The following is a 20,579-nucleotide window of genomic DNA, read 5'->3' on the forward strand; positions in this document are numbered from 1 at the left end:
TTCATTCACAAACATGGCCATTTTATCAACTATCTTCCAAAGACAGATGCAAGGTGTATTAAGGTTAAATTACCTTTCCACCAATCTTTCTTGCATGATATCACTAATCCAATTTCCTGCACTAGAGAATGATTTAGACCAATCATTTCAACTTGTACCGTCATGCTCCAACATTCTGTATCCATTTCAGAGACAGAAAAGTAATCTTGACTACAGAAAGGTAGTAGTTAATAGTAGCGTAGCCAGGAATTATAGTGTGGGTTGGTAGACACAGAGGAAACCAGGTGCACATAGCCCGTCCAAGACAATTAGGTTCTGAAATGCTGCTTTTGCCAAAAATAAGTACCTGGAGTTTAATCATACAAGTGAAATTACAGCTGTCGACACGCATTGAATCTGGTTGATGGCACGGCGACATATAGCCTGTAACACACACACACACACACACACACACACACACACACACACACACACACACACACACACACACACACACACACACAGCTGGCAGACACAGCCGCAGCTTTAAATCATACAGAAAGACGATGAGCAGTAAAAAATCTACATGCCTACTGGGTGCACCAGCAGAACAGTCTGGCACAGCAGCCAAATTACAACACACACACACACACACACACACACACACACACACACACACACACACACACACACACACACACACACACACACACACACACACACACACACACACACACACACCCCCGGCAGAAACATCCTTAAGCATTTGTACACATTCTTTCAGATTTGCAAAAATCTGCATTGAAGGTTCAGTTTCATACTTACATTTTAGGTTTCTACTACAACATATTTTACATGCGGTAATTAAAAAAATACATTATTTCTGTCTGCCTGCATAGATTGACCTTCTTTCTTGAGCGCTCTGTTTTAGTGCCTGTCTCTTTAAGCCCCCTCTGCTGAAATAGCCCAGTGTGAGCACATTTCAGGAAAAGGAAAGGGAATCCACTGGGTCTTCACATTTTCAGATGATGGGAGAACATGGAGACTTTCCTTTTGGTTCTTGTGGACAACAAGTGGCTGCTTCACTCCTGCCCTGTTATCCAGGTCCAACATAGCGAGGAAATCACAATAGCAAGGTAGATTCAGAAGTCTGTAGGTGGGGATGATCAACCAGCTGGAGGTGGTTTTATGGCACAACAGCAGGTCATATCAAGCATCCAATCTGACTTGCTCAATGTTACACAAATTTTCCGATAGATGGAGCAGGCAACAAAGACAGAGGGTGGTCTTTTTTGCACTTTGGGGGTCTGTCAACACATCAGGGGCATACATTATGATGAAGAGCCATGAGAATGTGCATTTTGCATAATGTGTTACCTTTCAAACCAACCGCACCCATCAATCCACCTTCATTTCACTATAGTGAAATGGTTCAATTACTTCTGTTTAAAGAGGAAAGGAGAGCGTTTAGTCCCTAACTGACCCTCACAGACTTAAGTTGTACGTGCCGTGACATGTTTACTGTCACCACGTCAAGTCTGTGAAGAGACTTCACACACTACGAGTGAAGGAAATGTACTGATACTGGACTTAAGACCTAGTTTTTTTTCAATGTAGATAAACTGACACTTATTTTCTGACCTGATCTGATTCAGAATATCTAAACAGAATATGCTGTTTATGACTTGTATCAAATTAAAGATATTGTCATATTCTGAATAATAGTGGGATATTCGTTTTAATGTAAACACAGTGAATGTAGAAGCATTAAACCCAATGTTTTCCCGTCAAATGCAAATTACAGTATATAGCTGATCAATATGTATGTGCAATATCCAAACCTTGCCCCATAAATAAACTTAATGTATGCATCAACAATCAGAAATGTCCTTGAGAACGAATGCTACATTATTATCATTATTCCTTTCACATTGTCACCTCCATATTGCTTTGAATTATGGGTAATGTTCCAAGCAAAGTGTGGTGAACTCTGCACCCTAATTGGACGGTCCGGCAGTGTGCAGAAAGTCCTTGAGTCCCTTACAGACTTGATGAATTGCGGATTTGGAGCGCCCAGAGCACTCGTGGACTTCTGGAAACGTGTCCATAAAGTCACAACTCTGCAGTTTTGCTTTCAGCTTGTGTGTCGCCATTGATGAACTGTTTTTATCCACCTGACACTTGAGAAGAGTGATATCACTGTTGAGGTGGTATCACTTTAGGGTGACAGAGGCCTGCAGGACACGCTTAATCTCAAGGCAAACGTCCAGCGCTTCGACAAGTGATGGAAAGTCCCTCTCCGGACAGCTTCCTATTGAACAGCTGTACAAACACTGTATAGATTAAACAGTCCTCCACTCTGAGAGAAAGTGGGTGCTGGCAGGTTGTTTAAGAGCTAAATTAGCAGCCACTTTGGTTTACTTATTGGCTGATGGCATCTAATGAGGCGAAAATAGAGCTGGTCGTGAGTGTAGTTATTTTTGAGAATGTATTGAATTTAAACTTGGTGCTGGTTGTACGCTGGACTGTTTTTTGGCCCGCAGTGATGACTTCCTGGAGTCTTGTCATCATTATTGTGTTGCCAACCAGCAGAGGCTCCCGGCCAAGAAATAGTCCCGCACTTAACCCCCTGTAAAACCACAACATGTTGGTTTAACACTTAGGTTTTTAAACAGATTTTAGATATCATGTTTCAAATAGTATACTTTAGATATGCTTGTAGGCTTTTTTTATACCTTCAGACAAAGCCAAGATAGCTGTTCCCCCTTTTCCCCTCGTTATACTGAGCTAAGCTAACCAGCTGCTTCTTTTTTTACCAAACAGGTAAATAAGAAATATCAATTTTCTCATCCAAGTCGCAGCAAGAAGGAAATATGTGTATTTCCCAAAAATGTTGAACTGTTCTCACATTCCCCATCTCCAGCTTCTCTTTGTATTAAATGATGCCGTTTATATAGGGAGCAGGTCCTCTACAGAGACTGCCATATTGTATCGGCATGTTTCTGCAGTAGCCCAGAACAAACGTAACACACGGCTATGGAGCCAGTTGCATTTTTTGCAAGGGCCGTTGTGGTAAGCATCAAAATAAAATGCCTTTCAAAGGCGTTCTCTCTCACCTGATCCTGATGCTGTGAAAGCGCCAGGAACTTGCTCTTATCTCTGTGGCCTGTTCTTCCTGTTTACACTCAGGTCGGGCTTTTTCATGCTTGGCAGCTAAGATGTTTATAAATCTTTCTGGCAGAAAACTTTCAACCAGCTAGCATTACATTTTTTTATTTTTCATTTTTAAATGCATCATATCATGATGTAATACTGTGCAACTGTTACTTAAAAACATAGAAACTATAATGATAAAATTTTAGAAAAGTTGTTAAAAAATCAGGCATCTTCAGGCCAAAGCAATCACAAAAACTGCCTGCGAAATCCTGGAGGGACTGCCTTTCCGTCTAGTTCTTAAGTACATGTATGTGTTAGTGGAGGTGTTATGTTTGTGTTTTATCTATGCCACAACTGTGCACCTTTAAAGATTTTGGAGTTGTGTGTGCTGCTATTTTTCAGTCGAGTCAGCCATGACCATTCACGTTTCCCCTCTGTTAACCGCTCATTCACTTTCCTTTCCGACCCTTTCATCTCATGCAGGTCATAAATCACATTATTGTCCTCCTGAGGGCAAATGACTTGCAAACATTTAACCAGTCTCCTTATCGCCATTACAAAAGCTCCCTCTCTTCACTTAAACAGATTGGGTTTTGGTTTTGCTCTCTACGCGATCTTTGCTTCATATTCTATCAGGCTCCTTTGTTCATTGCCGTCCCCTGCTAACTCCCACTAAGTCATTTAGTCGTCTTTTGCTGTCTGGCAGTGGCTCGTTTCCATGTTTCCCGTTTTGTACTGTTTCTTTGTGTAGCACTCACAAGACTGGCTCTGTCCTCCACCCCCGCCTCTCCATCTGTGCCACGCATTTATGTTGTTTCACCGCAGTTACTGAAGCAGATCCTGATTGCTACCAGGTGAGGCAAACTAGCTGTGCACCCACACGCATGCACGAAATGCCTCAGGGCACACATACACACACACACACCGTGCCTCTGTTGAGCAGTGATTCATATAGATGCCATTTGTTTGTTGTCAGCGTTGTCACTGGGCAGCTGTGTGTTTTCCTGCTTGTATTTTTTTTTTTTTTTAAATTGTGTGTGTGTGTCAGGGCAGCTGTTGTTATTTCCAGGTGTTAAATGGCATATTTTCCATTGAGTAACATTTGACCCCAGCCTGGTAGACATGTTGAAACTGCTACACAGGGGATTACTGCCTGACACCTACCCCACCTGTCAACGGCTTTAAAGCCTTTGGCTGCAAGTTTTCAGAAACTAATCAGATTGTATTGTGTGTGTTTGTGCAGATGTGCGTGTGTCTGGGTGATTGCATGTGTTTCTTTGCCGTTATTTACTTTCTCCCATACTGTCTATGCACCCTCTGTCCCAGTTGCTCCCTGCTGCTTTCCCCCTGCTTGACCAGGGTCAGTGGATGAGCTTTGGCCTCCTGTGTGGCTGCAGGGCAGGAAACCTGAATGTCTGGGTGTACGGGGAGGGGGGACCGCCTGAGATCACTTCTGCTCCACTCAGCAGGACCTACCTACAGAGACAGGAAGCTGTAATTAGGACTAGAGCAGGCTTAACACACAGTAGTTTTTTTTCTTCTGCCTCACCCTGCTACTCTCTCAAGAGAAATGCTCCTACATTAAGAGACCAAAACTCATAATTACGTGTGGTTGAGAGGATTGTAGTTCCTCTGATGTGAGGCAATTTAATGCTTCATTTACTCACCTTTATTGCTGTGTATTTCACTCTGTAAGCCATCAGTGAACCTATCGTGTTGTACACCTGAGTATTAGAGTAAGTCAGGCTGATAATGAGTGCTATTTTTAATGAGTGTGGGTTTTTTCACACAGCATTCGAATAAGCAAATGTATCACAGTGATGCACAGGTGAAAATGAGTCCTTGATTTTGAAGTGGTGTCAAATACCAATGTTTTGTTTGTTTTATTTTTACTCCCCCATTTGCGCCTGTTTTGAAAACAAATCCACACAAAAATAATTGAATTGTTTTAAAGTCATTCAGTCCTTCATGACACTACCTTTGAATGAGCACAACTTTAATCATACATATGTATGAAACAACCTTTAATATATTTTTTTCTGAAGAATTCAGAATATCATCTAGTATGATATACTAGTTTATATTTAAAAGTATTTTCATACCATATTTTCATCATATTTCTATAAATACTGTTAAAGTAATTGTTGTTTTTGTGCATCTCTCTCTTTGTGCCATTTTTCACTTTGACTACTTTAATTTTATCATGTTTCCCTATTCTGTGCACATGACATCTATTGCACGTCTGTCCTTCCCGGGAGAGGGATCCCTCTTCAGTCGCTCATCCTGAAGTTTCTGCATTTTTTTCCTGTTAAAGGGTTTTGTGTGTTTTATATCATTGTACGATTTATATCTTCAACAAATAAATATCTTTAACCATTTTATTATGAAAATAATTAACATTATAAAGCAACAATGAAATGAATTGTTTGTTGCAGTTCTAGTCTCCACTCCACAGAAGAAATTATTAGATTTTTATGAAATATTAGGCTTGTTAAGCCTCAGGGAAAATAAACACTGGCACAGCAGTTATAATGGTATAAAGTATGTCTTCATTGGAGAAGTTTTAAATGTTTTATTTAAAAAATGTCCTTGTATGCTTACAGCAACATTATACTGTGTTATAAACCATTTTAAAGGTTTTTCTAGAGCTCAAAAATGCTAAACAAGGGAGGGTGTTAAAGTGTTACAGATATTGTTTCAGCTCTTCCTCTGAGTTTTTACACATTTGGAAAGGTGCAGATAAACAGCCCAAATGAAGCAATTTGACAATTCAATACTCGTGTGTGAGAAAGAAACACTGCAGGTCAGCTTGAAGTTAGTTTGATAATCAACATTTTGGAGACACGCTTTATCCAACAGAGTCTCCATCAAGTTGCACTACACTAAACAAAATCCCTGGATGAAACTAGGGAATAAATGTGTTTATTAAATTGTGGTTCTTCCAAATGAATCATACTTAAAATATCATAATAATTAATTTTGTTTATAGAGCACTTGTCATAAGGGTTTGGGCAATGTATTTAGTTTATCCATATATGATATGAGACAAGATATCGTTGTAGATTTTAATATCTTAAGAGTTGTATTTTCTCAGTTTAAGAGGCCATGTACCAGTAAAGTGATGTAATCTTTGAGTTTACCAAACTCTTTTGTAATTTATTTTTACCCGCTCAGTCAATATATGTGTGTGTTTCATTTTCTCGTCTTTATGCACACTCATGCAGCATGTGCACTCTTGACTCCACTAATTTGTACCTTTCCTACTCTCAGGGTCCTGTTATATCCGAGAGGACTCACGGTCATGACGAAATAGAAGCATCAGTTGAGGTGAGTGTCTCAGACTTCTGCTTTACTAGTCCTCAGTTTTCGGGTTTCCCCTGAGCGTTTTCATTCTGAGCTTTTCTTCTTTTACAGGCCCTCCAGCTGACCTCTGGGCCAAGTCCTGGGCTTTGTTGTTGGTGGGCCAACTGTACGGGGGTGTATGTGACTGAGAGGTAATGAAATCCAGTATGAGGCACTGGCGGAGGCTGGTGCTGGTTGGAATGCTGGCTTGGGTTCTCCTCTTCTTCGCCCTCTTCTCCTACTTTCTGGATGCTCGTGTGAATGAGCCCCTGACCTCTGTCGGCTCTTTACTCTTCGAGCACCCTGACACCCGTCGCCTGACTTCTATACAGGCCTCCCGTCAACAGCATGCCGACCTGGGCTCCCGACCTGAACTGGCATCCACCTTAACTACAACGTACCCTGGAGATGAGCTGGAGCTGTCTGCCACCTCCACGACTCCGGAGCTCAGCCTGGAGGTGAGCCACGGCCCCAGCAGTGCTCCGGATGCCATTTATGTTAGCCGGGAGACCAGCCACCAGGACAGCCTGGATCCACAGAGCCTGGCTGCCTGGTCCTCCTTTGGCACTGAAAATGTGGATTCACACTCAGACCCTTCATTCCAGAGTCGGGAGAGGACTTCTCGCCACGGTGGGGAGGAAGAAGAAGAAGAAGAAGATGAGAGGGACAATGAGGAACAAGAAAGTAGAATGAGGACTACAGCCGGCAGAAGGGTCGGTGGTGAATCTGCCAATCTAGAGGAGTATTACTTCTCCAAGTCGGCCTCTGTGTTGCAGCGGCTGTGGCGGGGTCGTGTGTCCGGCAAAATGCTGAGTCCTCACCTGCAGCGCGCCGCGAAGGACTACATTAATTCCAACAAATTCCGTGTTTCCTACAAGGGGCAGCGCAGGACCAACCAGAGTGCTAAGGAGGTGCTGTGTCATATGAAAGACCTGGCCCGGCCCAAAGCATTGGACGGGTCGGAGCAGCCCTTCTCCTCACTCGGGTGGACTAGTTTTGTGCCTTCTTTTCCCCTGGAGCAGCTGCCCCGCCGGCAGGGTCAGAGTAGCTACAAGACCTGTGCGGTGGTCGCCTCGGCTGGTTCTATCCTGCGCTCAGGACTGGGTAAAGAGATCGGTGAGTACAGAGAAAAATTATGTTGAGTAAGGGCAATAAGGGGCCACAGAGCTGGGTACCAAACCTGTATACTTTCTTGGTATCGACTGAAAGTGGGGATTTCCCCATCAAATTGTTTTTGCCCCCAATCCGAGTGACTTGATAATGAGTGTCTCCCAATACTGAGTCCCAATCTGATACTTGTATTTACCTGGATAGTACAGCTGCACAGTGCACACTTCAAGTACTTTAAAGTTATTAAAATCTATAAAGTGTGTATGCTTTACAGCTTAATTGCTCTGCAGTGCAATACAAGAAACAATATCTGCATCCAAGCAGACAAAAGATATTTATTTTATTTTATTTTATTACAAAATTATAAAGTAAACATTTTTTTATTTGGCTCTTCTCACAATTGCACGTAGTGCAGCATTTTTTTAAATCATAAAATAATAAACTAATGTCTTTAGAAATAGCTCATAAATCCACTCCACAGTGCAGCAGTGCAAAGTAAACAAACTAAAATGTGTCTTCCGAAATTGCTCCCAAATCCACTTTATGTAGCATTGTAATAAAAGTACAGAATACTGTAAATGATAAAATCACAGTTCCACTTCAAAGTAGTGTTATAGCTTTACTTAAAAATTACCAGTCAAAACAAATAAAACTCGCACACAAATCTTCTTGTTACAGCATCATAGTAAAACTAGATAAATAAAAAATTCAGTTCCACTTAAAGTGGTGTAGCGGCTTAAATTTAACATGAAATATATATTTCTGCTTACTGGGGTAGCAACATAACAATAAAACCTGAATACCAGCTGCAGAACGTGCTCTCTGATTAGGACACCTGTGTGAGGGGGGATGAACTCTGACTGGATCGAAAGATCAATGATCCACCACATGACTCAAACTCCTCAAACTGCTGCTGAGGGGGAAAAAAATCATGATGAATTTTGAGAGGGGGCACAGTATGATATAAAGGGGACACAAACACACGATATTTAAAAAAAAAACAAAACAATGGGTAGTTTGTTGATGCCAACAAGTCTGCTACTACAACACATAGATTGTAATTCTATGAGAAACACTTTGCATTTGTATAAAAAGAATAAACATAACAATATGAGCAGAAAAGATAAGGGACGACAATGTAGCTAAATATGCTCAAAGACCAGGATTTTAAATATGCTCTTTACCAAGAGCCTGCCGTGCTCATAACAACCCACAATATCAAAGTGTTGGACAGAACAAACAACATGTTGCTGATTCTGGTATTTGTTGAGCTTTACTTATAATGTTCCTGTCATAGATGTTTGTTTTTACCTTGTTTTTGTGCTTATATTAAATCTGCACATTAAAAAACATGAGTAGAACTGTCAAAAACATGTTTAGAAAGTTATAATATTGCACTTTTTACGCTTGCTGAGGTGGACAGATGAAGGCAAAAAGTGTAATGGGAAAAATCTCAGTAATCATGACATACATGATGTGACTTCAACGCCCACTGATGTTTCTGCTCCATAAGAGATAAGGAAAATTGCAGCATATGAAAATCAGATCAGATGGTTATGTGGACTGATGAGGAGACTCAATTTGGTTAAAGCTCACAGTAAATTTGCATGGAAACTTGGAAACCATGTTGTCATTGAAACCATAAAGGTTGATCTCCACTGATGAATAGAGCTCTTATTAGCTGAAAAACAAAGGGCTCACCCTCCTGGAGTCTTGGATTTACTCAGTAACTTTCCTGACTTGAGATTTAGATTTTTCTTGTGTATGAGTGGAAATTTTGGCCTGTTGTTTATGGCACTCAGGGAAAACTCAAGAAGTTGTGGAAATGATTAGGATCCAAGCTTTTTAGACCAGTAAAATCCACAGTAAATTTCTTTCAAATACTATTTGAGGTCCTTTATTGTGACATAACTGTCATAATATCTTCATCACTCATAATAATACCAACAGAGAAATAGTATTGTCATGAACCCTGAAATAGTATTTATTTGAGACTCCTCCGTGCTCCTCACTACACCTCCTGCTCATTTATCCACTGTGGGGTTCAGAGCTTTTAGTCTGTGCAGCCCCTCGTGTCTGAAACTCTCCCACAACCACCCGCGATATCGATTGTCTCCCCATCTTTACCATTGTTGTTGGCCTTTTGCATATTTTTAGCTTATTACTCTATATTGTTTTACTTATGTCCTGATACTTTGATGTTTTACTATTGTTGTTTCTGTACGGTGACCTTGAGTGTCCTGAAAGGTGCCCATAAATACAGTGAATTATTATTATTATTATTATTATTATTATTATTATTAGAGATAAAAGTTTTAAAGGATTTCAACCAAACAAACAAACCAAACTATATATAATTAATATTATAATTATATATAGTATAGGGCGTGTGGTGAGGTTGACCAAAATAAAAAATGCTAACTACATTTCATCCTTTTTTTTGCGGGGGTCTAATCCTGAACTGTTCTAACTCCCCATTGTATCAGCAAACTTTCTGTTGCTGCCGTCTCCGGAGTCGCTCTTCTCCTATTGAATGGATAGTTGTACATCTGCTTGGTTAGCAGCAGTTAACATACAATATGAAGCCATTAAATCGTGCCGACAAACTCAGTTTGATGCCAAAATAGCTCGACTCCATCATTTAACCCGTTATTAACACTTGGTTGTGTGATTCTAACAGTAAGCACTGTCACTGTGTGCGCCGGCACATTTCAGAAATGTCCCATAACGCGGAGCTCACACTCCCATAGAAGCGGCTAAAAACCCAAACAGTGTGCCGAGATGCCACCAAAACGTTTGAAAGTATTATTGTTCTACACACCGTTCCATTCACATTATGGGATTTGAATTAAGTACTCTGTTGTATCAGTATCACCTTAAGGGTACTGACGTTATTTTTTAAAACAATACCAAGGCCTTACATAGTGTCTTGTACTCAAATTCAACCAGAACAAATTATGCTATTGCTAAACAAAGCATTTTCAGATTATCCTCCAGTAAATTAGTTCTGCAAGAATGCACAAAACTCCTCCCTTCAGGGGAAATACTTTGCAAAAATCAAGTCAATGCTGCAATGGAATTTTCTTCAAGTATTTTGGATAATTTACAGCGTTTCTTACTGTCTTTCATTCGGACTCCACTGAAGTCTGTTTGCACTAATATGCTTTTTTTGGGTGCTCTGCTCTCCTAAACACCATCTGATAATTTTTTTTCTTTCTGTAGCTTTAGACAGCCCAGGGGGATGAGTACTAAATACAGTTTGTATTGTTTTTGGGTGAACTATTCCTTTAATTTGCTGTTAGTGTAAACTGATGCCAAAACTAAATGACATTTAAGGTTCAGTGTGTAGAATTTATATTTGCAGAAATGGAATAGAATTTAAGTATGTTCTCTTTAGGGTATAACCACCTGAAAAAAATAATTGTTGTGTTTTCATTACCTTAGAATGAGCCGTTTATATCTGCATAGGGAGCGGGTCTTCGTCCATGGAGATCGCACCACAGTGTTTCTACAGCAGCCTGGAATGAACAAACCAAACACTGGTTTTGATGTCTTTTGTGTTTCTCATCAGCCACTTTAGTTTGCGATGAGCAGCATTGGAAAAACAGATTTTGTAATATAAAACTGCTTTATTCATTTTTTTATTTTATTTTTTAAAGCGGTTTTAATCACCTGTTGTGTTTTATTTGGAAAGGAAAAGACCTCTGCGGATAATTCGGCTCTTTGAACAATGAACACCGAAGTTATTTTAACTGGGAGAAGTCTCAGTTTGCTGCAATCTGCAGTCCTCATTCCATTAAATCCCCCTAAATCTTACTCCACACGCTTCAGTCAGCTTCAAATTCAAACACCTTCACCAGGTCAGAAGGCATACTGTTCACCATGAAGTCTTTTACTGTGAAACTGATGCAAGACTTGTAGAGTTTCACTAGAAACAGTCTAACATCATTATAGCACTACAAAGCAGAGCTACAGTGCAGTGTAGCTCTTCCCGAACAGTACAAGTGTAACAAGATTACTTAGATCCATGTTAAGATGTTTACTGTAGCTCACCATCAACTCCAGCATAAACATAAGTGAATAAGGTAGAGGTTAACCATACTAGAAATAAAACTACACATATATTTGTCAACATCATGTATTCTAACAAATTTAGCTTGATTGCTTTGAGCACAGTTACATTTAAAGGTCAACAAATATCCACCTGAAATCCGTCGCTTCATTTTTTGTTTACGGCATTCGCTGATTAACTTGTCAAGCTGAGCGTGAGTGGGCTTGAGTGTGTGCCTAGTAGGGTATATGTCTTTGCATCTGAATGTGTGTGTGTTCTTGGTTTAGAGACTTTGGCAGCTATTTGGTAAGTGGGGAGAGTGTGAACTCAGTGACAGATGGCTTACTCGAAAAAAAGCAGAACCCCCCTCTGGTAACCAATCAGGCTCCTTCACATCACGTATAGCCTCCTTGCGTTTTCTTGTGATCTCAGCTGCTCAAAGAAAGCAAAAGATTGAATATTAAGTCCTTTGGCTTTGTGTATTATATTTCTATATATTTGCATAATATGTCTGTGTACTGACAGCTCTATAGACTCTAGCTGCCCCAGATAACATTGTTCCAGAAAGAGACGCAAACAGCTATTACTGAAAATCAGATGCAGCCGAGTGATGCAAACCTGCATCTGCTCTTGACCCTGTGGTCACAGTGGGATTAACTTGTGGTGCTGTGTCAGTGAAAACATCAACGCTGCAGTCTTTCAACACTGATGCCTCCACCCGCTGCAAGATTAGTTGCTCTGTTGCAAAGGAAATCTGAGCATTATATGGTGAGATTTATTGATGTAGCGTACGTGCAAACAGGTTTGCTGCAACAGAAATACAGACTGAAGATGCATTAGCCTCCAAGTGACTGTTGTTTGGCTTATTGATGAATATCAGGGGTTTTTTGGTGTCTCTGGTTACTGTTTAGGTGCTGCACAGTGAAGGACGACTGAGAGGTATTCTTTATTTTAAGGAGCAAAGAAAAAAGAGGCAGTCTTCAGTTTTGGGCACTGGGCCCTGGATTTAAACTCGGCAGGTGCTTCTAAATCTCTGTTGATGTATCATCATCCCCCCGTGTTTGTTTTTGGTGTTGGTCCAATAATGTGACCCATATGCACATGCTCAAAACCAAAGGAAGTGAATGTGTCTTTTAAGCACCAAATTAGCATCACTTTTTCTCTCTTTTTTGAACATGCAAACCTTGTAAAAAAATAAATCCTGGCATACTGTGGTGTTACTTTTGTGTCTTTTAATATGCAATCAAACAGAAAAACATTGAATGCACTGCACAACTTTCTACTCTGCAATGGAAAAATACTTTTAAGAGTAAAACTATCGACATTTTAATCAAAAATGTTCCATTGCAAGTAAAATAAACTTGTTAAAAATGTTTTTGTTTGCAAATCCAAAAGACTTCTTTTGCAAATCCTTAAGATTTGCTTGCTGTTGAGCTGATTCGTGGGGGCGGGACCTACACTGAAAGATGTAAGACGTGTCTTTATTGTCCAGCCACGATCAGAGTAACAGCCTGGCAACATCAGTAGTAGTAAATGAGAGTCCATGAACAGGGTGGGGGCAGAGATACTGAAAAAAAATCACTCAATCAACATCAAATGTTTATGTAAAACGTTATGTAAAAGTAAAGAATATTTTGTTTCAAATGGTGCAGGTATGTTGCTTTTGTTTAAAAATCTGTGATATTGTAATGGGTTAAAAATGCAGCCAGAAGCTGCTAGCACTTTCGTCAATGGTACGTTACATGTCCGGCAGAGGTGGGGCCAAATGATTGTTTTGCAAGTCTCAAGTCAGGTTCCAAGTCCTAAGTTGAGTTTCAAGTCCTTTACAAGTCCCATTGCAATCTTCTCAAAATGTAATGCTATTTTAGCACCAGTCATAATATATTACATAAAAAACTCATACTTGTTTGCTTAAACAAGTTTGTTAAAACGAGTGCGACTGATTTTAACCACAAAGTAGTTCTGACTTTGTACTTTCCTAGCACCTAACACTTTTAACCACAACAAAAAAACTTTGAACGTTTCTGTCCCATTTTGATGTATTTAATTCATCTCATATTGCATAAATGTCTTTAACTTTTTGTTCTCAAATTGGCTTTGGGGGAAGGTATCAAGAATTTTCAAGTCAAAAGCTGTAAAAATAATGGATGTAGCTACCGTGCTACTCGTCAATGGGACTACAGCGTAAGGGTCGACAGATAATCGGCCTAGTCAATTATCAGGGCCAATATTTGGCATTTGCGGATTGCCTTTATCTGCATTTATTTTAATGATGCCAAAATAATGGATGAATTAAAAAGTGCAAAGAAAGGGTCAGCATGGGAGGAACTTGAATTTCACTTTCTGTATATGATGTTATATTGGTCGACCTCTACGACAGTGTTCAGCAATCTAAGGTGAAGTGCTGTATCATTTTATCAGCCTAACGCCAGCTAAGTTAACATTAGGAACTTCCTCGTCACATTAGCTGAGCTGCTCACCCTTTTGGATTTCCACAAAAAAAAAAAAAACATTTGCAAACAAGTTTTTTAATGACAATAAATTTTTAATCACATTTATTTACTCACACTAAAGCATTTCTTGATCTACTTTTTGACTGCAGTGCTCTCAACTCTTCTGTTTGGTTGCATAATAAAGAAACCAAAAACAAATCCATAACATGCACTATCAGAGAGTCATTATGAGAATATAGGAGGGTCGTCCACGAATAAATTGCAATTCTTGAGCGTTTCTTCTCTGAGGGAAAACACATCTTTATGTCAGGGTATTGGTTCGGTGTGTCATCATCGCGGCATTCAGTTCTTAAGAAAAGAGATTTTGCTTGACAGCGGGACTTAATGACTTGACGAATGAGATGAATGTTTCAGAGCTGATTAATTATTGAACAGTGCTGGAAAAGCTCGACTTTGTTACATTAATTCTCAGGCTCAGCTTCAACAGGAAATCAAAGTGCATCGATCCCACTTCGTCTACTTCTTCTCACCCTTTTGTCCTTCCCAAAAGGGTGCACTGCATCAAAAGCTACGCAGCTGTGACCTGTGACAAATCTCCGAAGAATGAATGTGGCCATTGGACTCTTTTACCGTGTCTCTTGCAGGTTGGCTGACATTTAGATTATCCGGTTTCTCTCAGTGGTAGCAGCACAGAGTTCATCCTGCTTTGTTGCTGAGATTTTGGGTTTAAGTAAGTGTCATGTGTGATGTGCGGCTGCCATCATGTGGTAACCAGGATAAACTACACCTCCAGTACAGAGCGGAGAAAATAATAGAAGCATGTTACTTAATAAGTGAATGGGATTCCCAGTAAAAATACCCTTTGTGAAGTTTTAGTGTTTATTTTATCTTATTTTATTTTTATTTAGTATTGCCAAATATATAACACACACAGCACCGTGATGACATGACAATATGAATCTTACAAAAGTCAAAGAAAAAAAAAAGACTCAGCAAAGTAAATAAAATACATATAACAAAATGAAATTAAAAGGATCACTTCAGTAATTCAAAAAATTAGACTGATAGTGCTGGCACATTTAACAACTGAAATGTAAATATGACATGGAAAGTTTTCTCTCATTTCATGTTATATTGTGCTACTTTGAGATTGTTAATAGCAATATTTTTTCAATAAGAAATCTAATTTTTACAGTATTTTTCAGGAAAGTAATAAATTCAGAGTTGTTCTTGATTGAGCTTTAAATGTAAATGTTTTACTAGAATAATTGTATTTGTTGTCTGGGGACAGTTCTCATCCAGATCCCCCAAAATTATTTTTAATGGTGTCGATTCATAACAAATGCTGAGTGGCTCCAGCCAACCCTGGATATCTGTCCCAAAATGCTTGCAACATATGGGCAGTAGAAAAAAAATGCAACTGGTCTTCCTTCTAATATTTTAGACATATTGAGTTGTTGTTTTTGTTTTGTTTTGTTTTTTATTAACTGTAATTGCAAAGAAAATCTCTAGCTCAAAGATTCTGAACGAGGAATTGTTCTTTTTTAAGTGGTTCTAAAAGAAATTGCATTTTTACAAAATGCTAAGTTCATCAGTCCAGAAAGAACAGACAGTATCGGGTAAACAATTAAGACCTCTGCTCCTCAAAATTAGATATAATGGTCTTATATATAAGTTTGTTTTGGATTGCCATATTTGGCAAGTTTATTGGTTTTGACCCTGAAAAGATTTTGCCTAAACTTACAGGTCATTTCGATGATCATAGTTGGTGGTGGTGTTGAGAAAAACTCCTCAGTCTGTGCTGTTTTTATTTCTGCTAAAGTGGGCTCATGATTTTCATTTTTTTTGTGGGAAAAATATGAATAATTTGAATTGTCTAATCAACTGTTGTTGTGCAAAAGTTCTGACTTAGTGCCTCCCAGTGGTCATACTAAAAAAAGACACTGTAGTACCATAAGACCTCATATTCTTAGTTTATGGAAACAAAAAAATGTTATGTTTTATCTGAAAAAGGCAAAAGAAAGAAATAGCCACTTCTAGATCTTATATATGCTCTTATCTTTATAAATAAGAAATATGAAATAAACATAAAAACTAGACTTAAAAAAAAGAAAATATAATTGAACTAACTATAACTATATATTTTTAGCATTACACAGTATTAAGCATTGATGCATATGTTTACTGAGACTATAATGTCCGAAAGGCTGTGAGATGATAAAGTGTTGTGTTTATAGTATAAAATATTCTAAACTTATTATATCTTGCCCCTGTCAAATACCTGCAATATTACTATAAAATACTACAAGCTATTACTGACACTACTAAAAAGTAAAGTAAAACTACATCATTTCAAACAATAAGAAACAACTTAAAACGAGCAAACCCACTCTGGAAACTGTCTGACGCTAATGTGAATTAAAAACAAAATTAAAATGAAATAAAAATTAAAATGTAATGTAAAATACAAAACCGTAATAACTGACTTAGACACAAAAATGTGGGAAAATGGAGTCTAGCGAAGTTACCCTTTAAAACTCATTAACATCCTTTGAACAGTCCAAAGCCTTCATTCAAGCAGCTGATGACGTGAAAAGGCCCTCAGTCACATAACAGGCTGTAATTAAAACAATCCATTTAATACCTTTTTTAAAAGTCAGCTGTCATGTCGGCTTATAACAAGAAGCAAATGCAAGGTGGAAACATATTACAATAGTAACTGGAGCCATGATTGATGGCAGAAATGGTGCATTTTAATAGATGAATTAAAGCACTTAATTTACGGCCACACATTGAGCAGCCTGCTCACGACATCATCTGCCTCACACAGGTTTTATTTTTAAGAAATCCACACTTTTAGCCGCAAAAAGACGCTTAACTTTGAAGTAACTAAATCACATCTGCAGACTGAGGTACACGAGGTCAGTTATATTCAGTTTAAAGCCAACAGAGTCGCTTTACAGGAGGTCTGACAATCAACAGATCTATATTTGACTTAAAAAGCAACATGAGGTGCCGATCAAGCCCCAATCAGCCAGAATAGACTCAGTCACAGTCGATCTCATTTATAATGTGTCAGGAGGAGTAAAACATGTCAATCATTGACTGAATGTGTCAACAGAGGAGCAGGGAGTTCAAGTTTAATCTCACAGATACTGAAAAATGCACTTTTAGCTTTAGATAAATAAAAATGTCTACGATGAAGTATAATTAATGGTGTGGTGATCATGGATGTTTTACTGAACAGGCCTACAGGGCATAGGCCCAGGGGAAAAACAACCAAAAAAGATGCAGAATTACCACAATGAAGACACAAAATTATTTTAAAGGGACACAAGCAACAAAAAAGACATGAAATTACCAAAAAGAGACACAAAATAACCTTTAGTAGACAGAATGACCAAAAAATACACAAAATTAACACAGACACAAAGTGACCTCAAAGAGGACAAAACGAACCATTAAGAGACACGAAATTACCTCAGAGACACAAAATGACCTTTAAAGAGATAAAAAAAACAACCAAAAACGACATAAAATTACCACAAAGAGACACTAAATTACCTCAGAGACACACAATGATCTTAAAGAGATAAAAAACAACAACCAAAAACTACATAAAATTACCACAAAGAGACACGAAAAGTCCTTAAAGAGTTTAAAACCACTAAAAAAGAGACACAAAACAGCCCAAAAAAAGACATAAAATTATAGCATAAATTATTACCTCTGGGACAAAATAAGACCAATAAAGACACAGAATTACCACAAAGAGACAGAAAATGAACTCAGGCACAAAACAACCAAGTAAAAACACAAAATTACCACAATGTGACACCAAAATATGCCAAAGGGGCATAAAGCAACTACAAGGAGATACAAAATAATGACCAAATATGCTAAATTAAGTCAGAGGGACACAAAATTGCCTCAGAGACTTTGGAAGAGGTGGTGGGGCCTTTTGCACTGTCTCAGAATCGGCCCTTGGTTATGATTATGTAGTCTAGTCACTGCATGTTTCACAAGCTTCACCTTTAGCTTCTGAGAAAATGATGAAGTAGAAAACACAAAATGAACATGATAAAATGCATTAGATATTTTTTAGTCTGAAGGTTGTGCGAAACATTAATATTTTCAGCTTCCTCTTCAGTGAAACGATCCTCATAATGATCCCTGCTTTAAGAAACCCTTCCTGAAAATCAGTCAGTGCGGTGCAGCCCTGCAGGGAGCTGACATGTTTACAGTCTTACATTGGAGAAGGAGGGCAAACTCAATGTCAAGCTGGTGAGCACGTTTTGAGTGTTTGCCGTAGGTTGTGTTGTTGAGAATGCCAATCGGCGCAACAGTCGAGTGGATGAAGGAGTATTAGATCAAAAGCTGGAGGATCATCCATTTTGTTGTCAGATGAACACACGAGGAGGATCCCTGGGACTGATGGATCGATCGACAGGCGTTACAAGTTTCTAATTATTACTACAGCCATTCATCAAACTGTTTTCATGTGTCCTGTGAACTGTGAAGGACACCGTGAGAACGAAACAGGCCAGAATTAGTGTTGAAACTGATGTTTATTTTATATTAGTGGAGGCTCATGAGATGCAGGAGCCAACCACTAGAGAGCACTTTGGTTTTATGTATGTGAGCCTGATGCACGTAGTTTACAGTCTGTGATTTAACATCATTGCAGTTGGCGTGTTGTCATAGTGACTTCTGCCACAAGCACTTTGATGATCTGTCATATGACAAAAAGCATTGATCTAACTACAAAAAGAACGTATGTGCACACCACGTGAGTCAGAAATCATTAATATGCAAACAGCTGTCCTTTTTACAATGAGCCATAGCGTGCCTTTATGAGTGTTTTGAAGCTTCCTCCAAAATAAAAGACTCAGCAGTGATTCTAATCTATAATACAGGGTTGACGTTTGTCCAGCGTTGGCTGATGTCACACAACATTTGAAATTGGTATTGAGATATTTTTTCCTAGTTTGCATTTATCTGAACAACTCAAGGACTGGGTGTCAAACCTCGTTACTTTCTAAATACTAAAATGATTTATTGACAGATTTTTTTGACAGTGACACAGAAGTCAGAGCATCTCGAGCTTCTGCATTGTGATATATCTCAGTAAATATTTCAGGGTTCCTACACTGTATGAAAAAGAATGCAATCTGATTTAAGAAATTTACAGGTCTAGTTTAGTATCGGGGAAAAAAGAGTATCGGGATCGTTTCCAGACTATTTCCTCCATTCCTTTTTTTTTAATAAAATAAATTGATCATAAAAGCAGCACGTTTTTCATGGCGTTCGGTAGGGGTCGATTGATATTCGTTTTTCAGGGCCGATAATGATCATTAGTATTTGATAAGACTGATAACAGATATTTGAAACCGACATGCATTAACAATAAAAATTAAAATCTTTGTCAATATTTAGATTTTGAAATATAACAAACTCCGACACAAAACATTGTTTAAATGCCTTTAGCAAATGTTTAATCAAAACTGAAACATTTAACATCATCAGGTTCTCAGCAACGTATTTTTAATAAAGTTAAGTGAAAATTTAAATAAAAAATGACTAAATAGAAAAAGCTCCCTGAGGTTTTACAGAGTAAAACTGACTCCAATGATAAAACTTTCTTTACACTTTTTAATTGATTAATTTTATTCTCGATCATTGAAATAAAATGCAGATACAGATAACCGGTAAAATGCGAAATATCTGTCCCAATAATAGGCCAGGTCAATAATCTATCAACCCCTAGCATTTGGAGCAAACAGCCAGTGCAGCCAAAAAGTTTACGGCTGTATGAGTGTTGAGTTTCTGTCGGGTTTCAGCCTCGGAGCCTAAACTTGAACCAGCAAAGACAATAACACAAGAGAACTCCACTTATTTCTTTCTTTATTGAAATGACGATTAAAACATTCATACAGTCTTTAATAAAATCACTTAATTTCAGTCTAATGATTTAATCAAAACATCATGTTATCAGGTTGAATACCGTCTTTAACATAATCAATCTCATGTTGTGCCAATATTTATTAAATGTATTTATTGCATTTTTAAAAATATTTATGTGTGGCTCACAGAGAGTGATTATTGTGCTTTAGTTTTCACATATTTGTGTATTTTGCCACGTGTGTACCTCAATGTCAGTTTATTACCTGCTGCATGTGACAGCCAGTGGTTTCTATTTCAGATACTCATGAGGCAGTGTTACGGTTCAACGCTGCACCGACAGAGGGATACGAGAAAGACGTGGGGAGCAAAACCACCATCCGCATCATCAACTCACAGGTGAGTGACAGTCTAGCCTTGCATGATGCACAACAATGAATTATTGATGGACACATAAGTCAGAGGGCTGTGTATGTGTTTATTTATTCATTTTTTGGGACAAACAGTGAATGTTGTTATCGTTGATGGCTTGTTTACATTTTGCATTTTTATTACTCAACCACTATTTATGTATAGAAATGAGTACA

At 38.5% G+C, this 20,579-nt stretch overlaps 1 protein-coding gene across 3 annotated transcripts in view; it reads left to right on the plus strand.

The window, feature by feature from the left end:
- st6gal2a (ST6 beta-galactosamide alpha-2,6-sialyltranferase 2a) overlaps window positions 1-20,579 on the plus strand; it is a 65,352-nt gene that overhangs the window by 17,994 nt on the left and 26,779 nt on the right. For all 3 annotated transcript variants that reach the window (XM_042494616.2, XM_088083366.1, XM_088083367.1), the window contains exons 2-4: window positions 6,406-6,462; window positions 6,550-7,593; window positions 20,294-20,391. In XM_042494616.2, coding sequence (XP_042350550.1) covers window positions 6,633-7,593; window positions 20,294-20,391 — 1,059 coding nt within the window. In that variant the 5' untranslated portion in view covers window positions 6,406-6,462; window positions 6,550-6,632. The remainder of the gene's footprint in view (window positions 1-6,405; window positions 6,463-6,549; window positions 7,594-20,293; window positions 20,392-20,579) is intronic.

The sequence above is a fragment of the Plectropomus leopardus genome, chromosome 10, assembly GCF_026936395.1.
Source record: "Plectropomus leopardus strain MGB_pleo_1.0 chromosome 10, ASM2693639v1, whole genome shotgun sequence".
Classification (NCBI taxonomy): Eukaryota; Metazoa; Chordata; class Actinopteri; order Perciformes; family Serranidae; genus Plectropomus; species Plectropomus leopardus.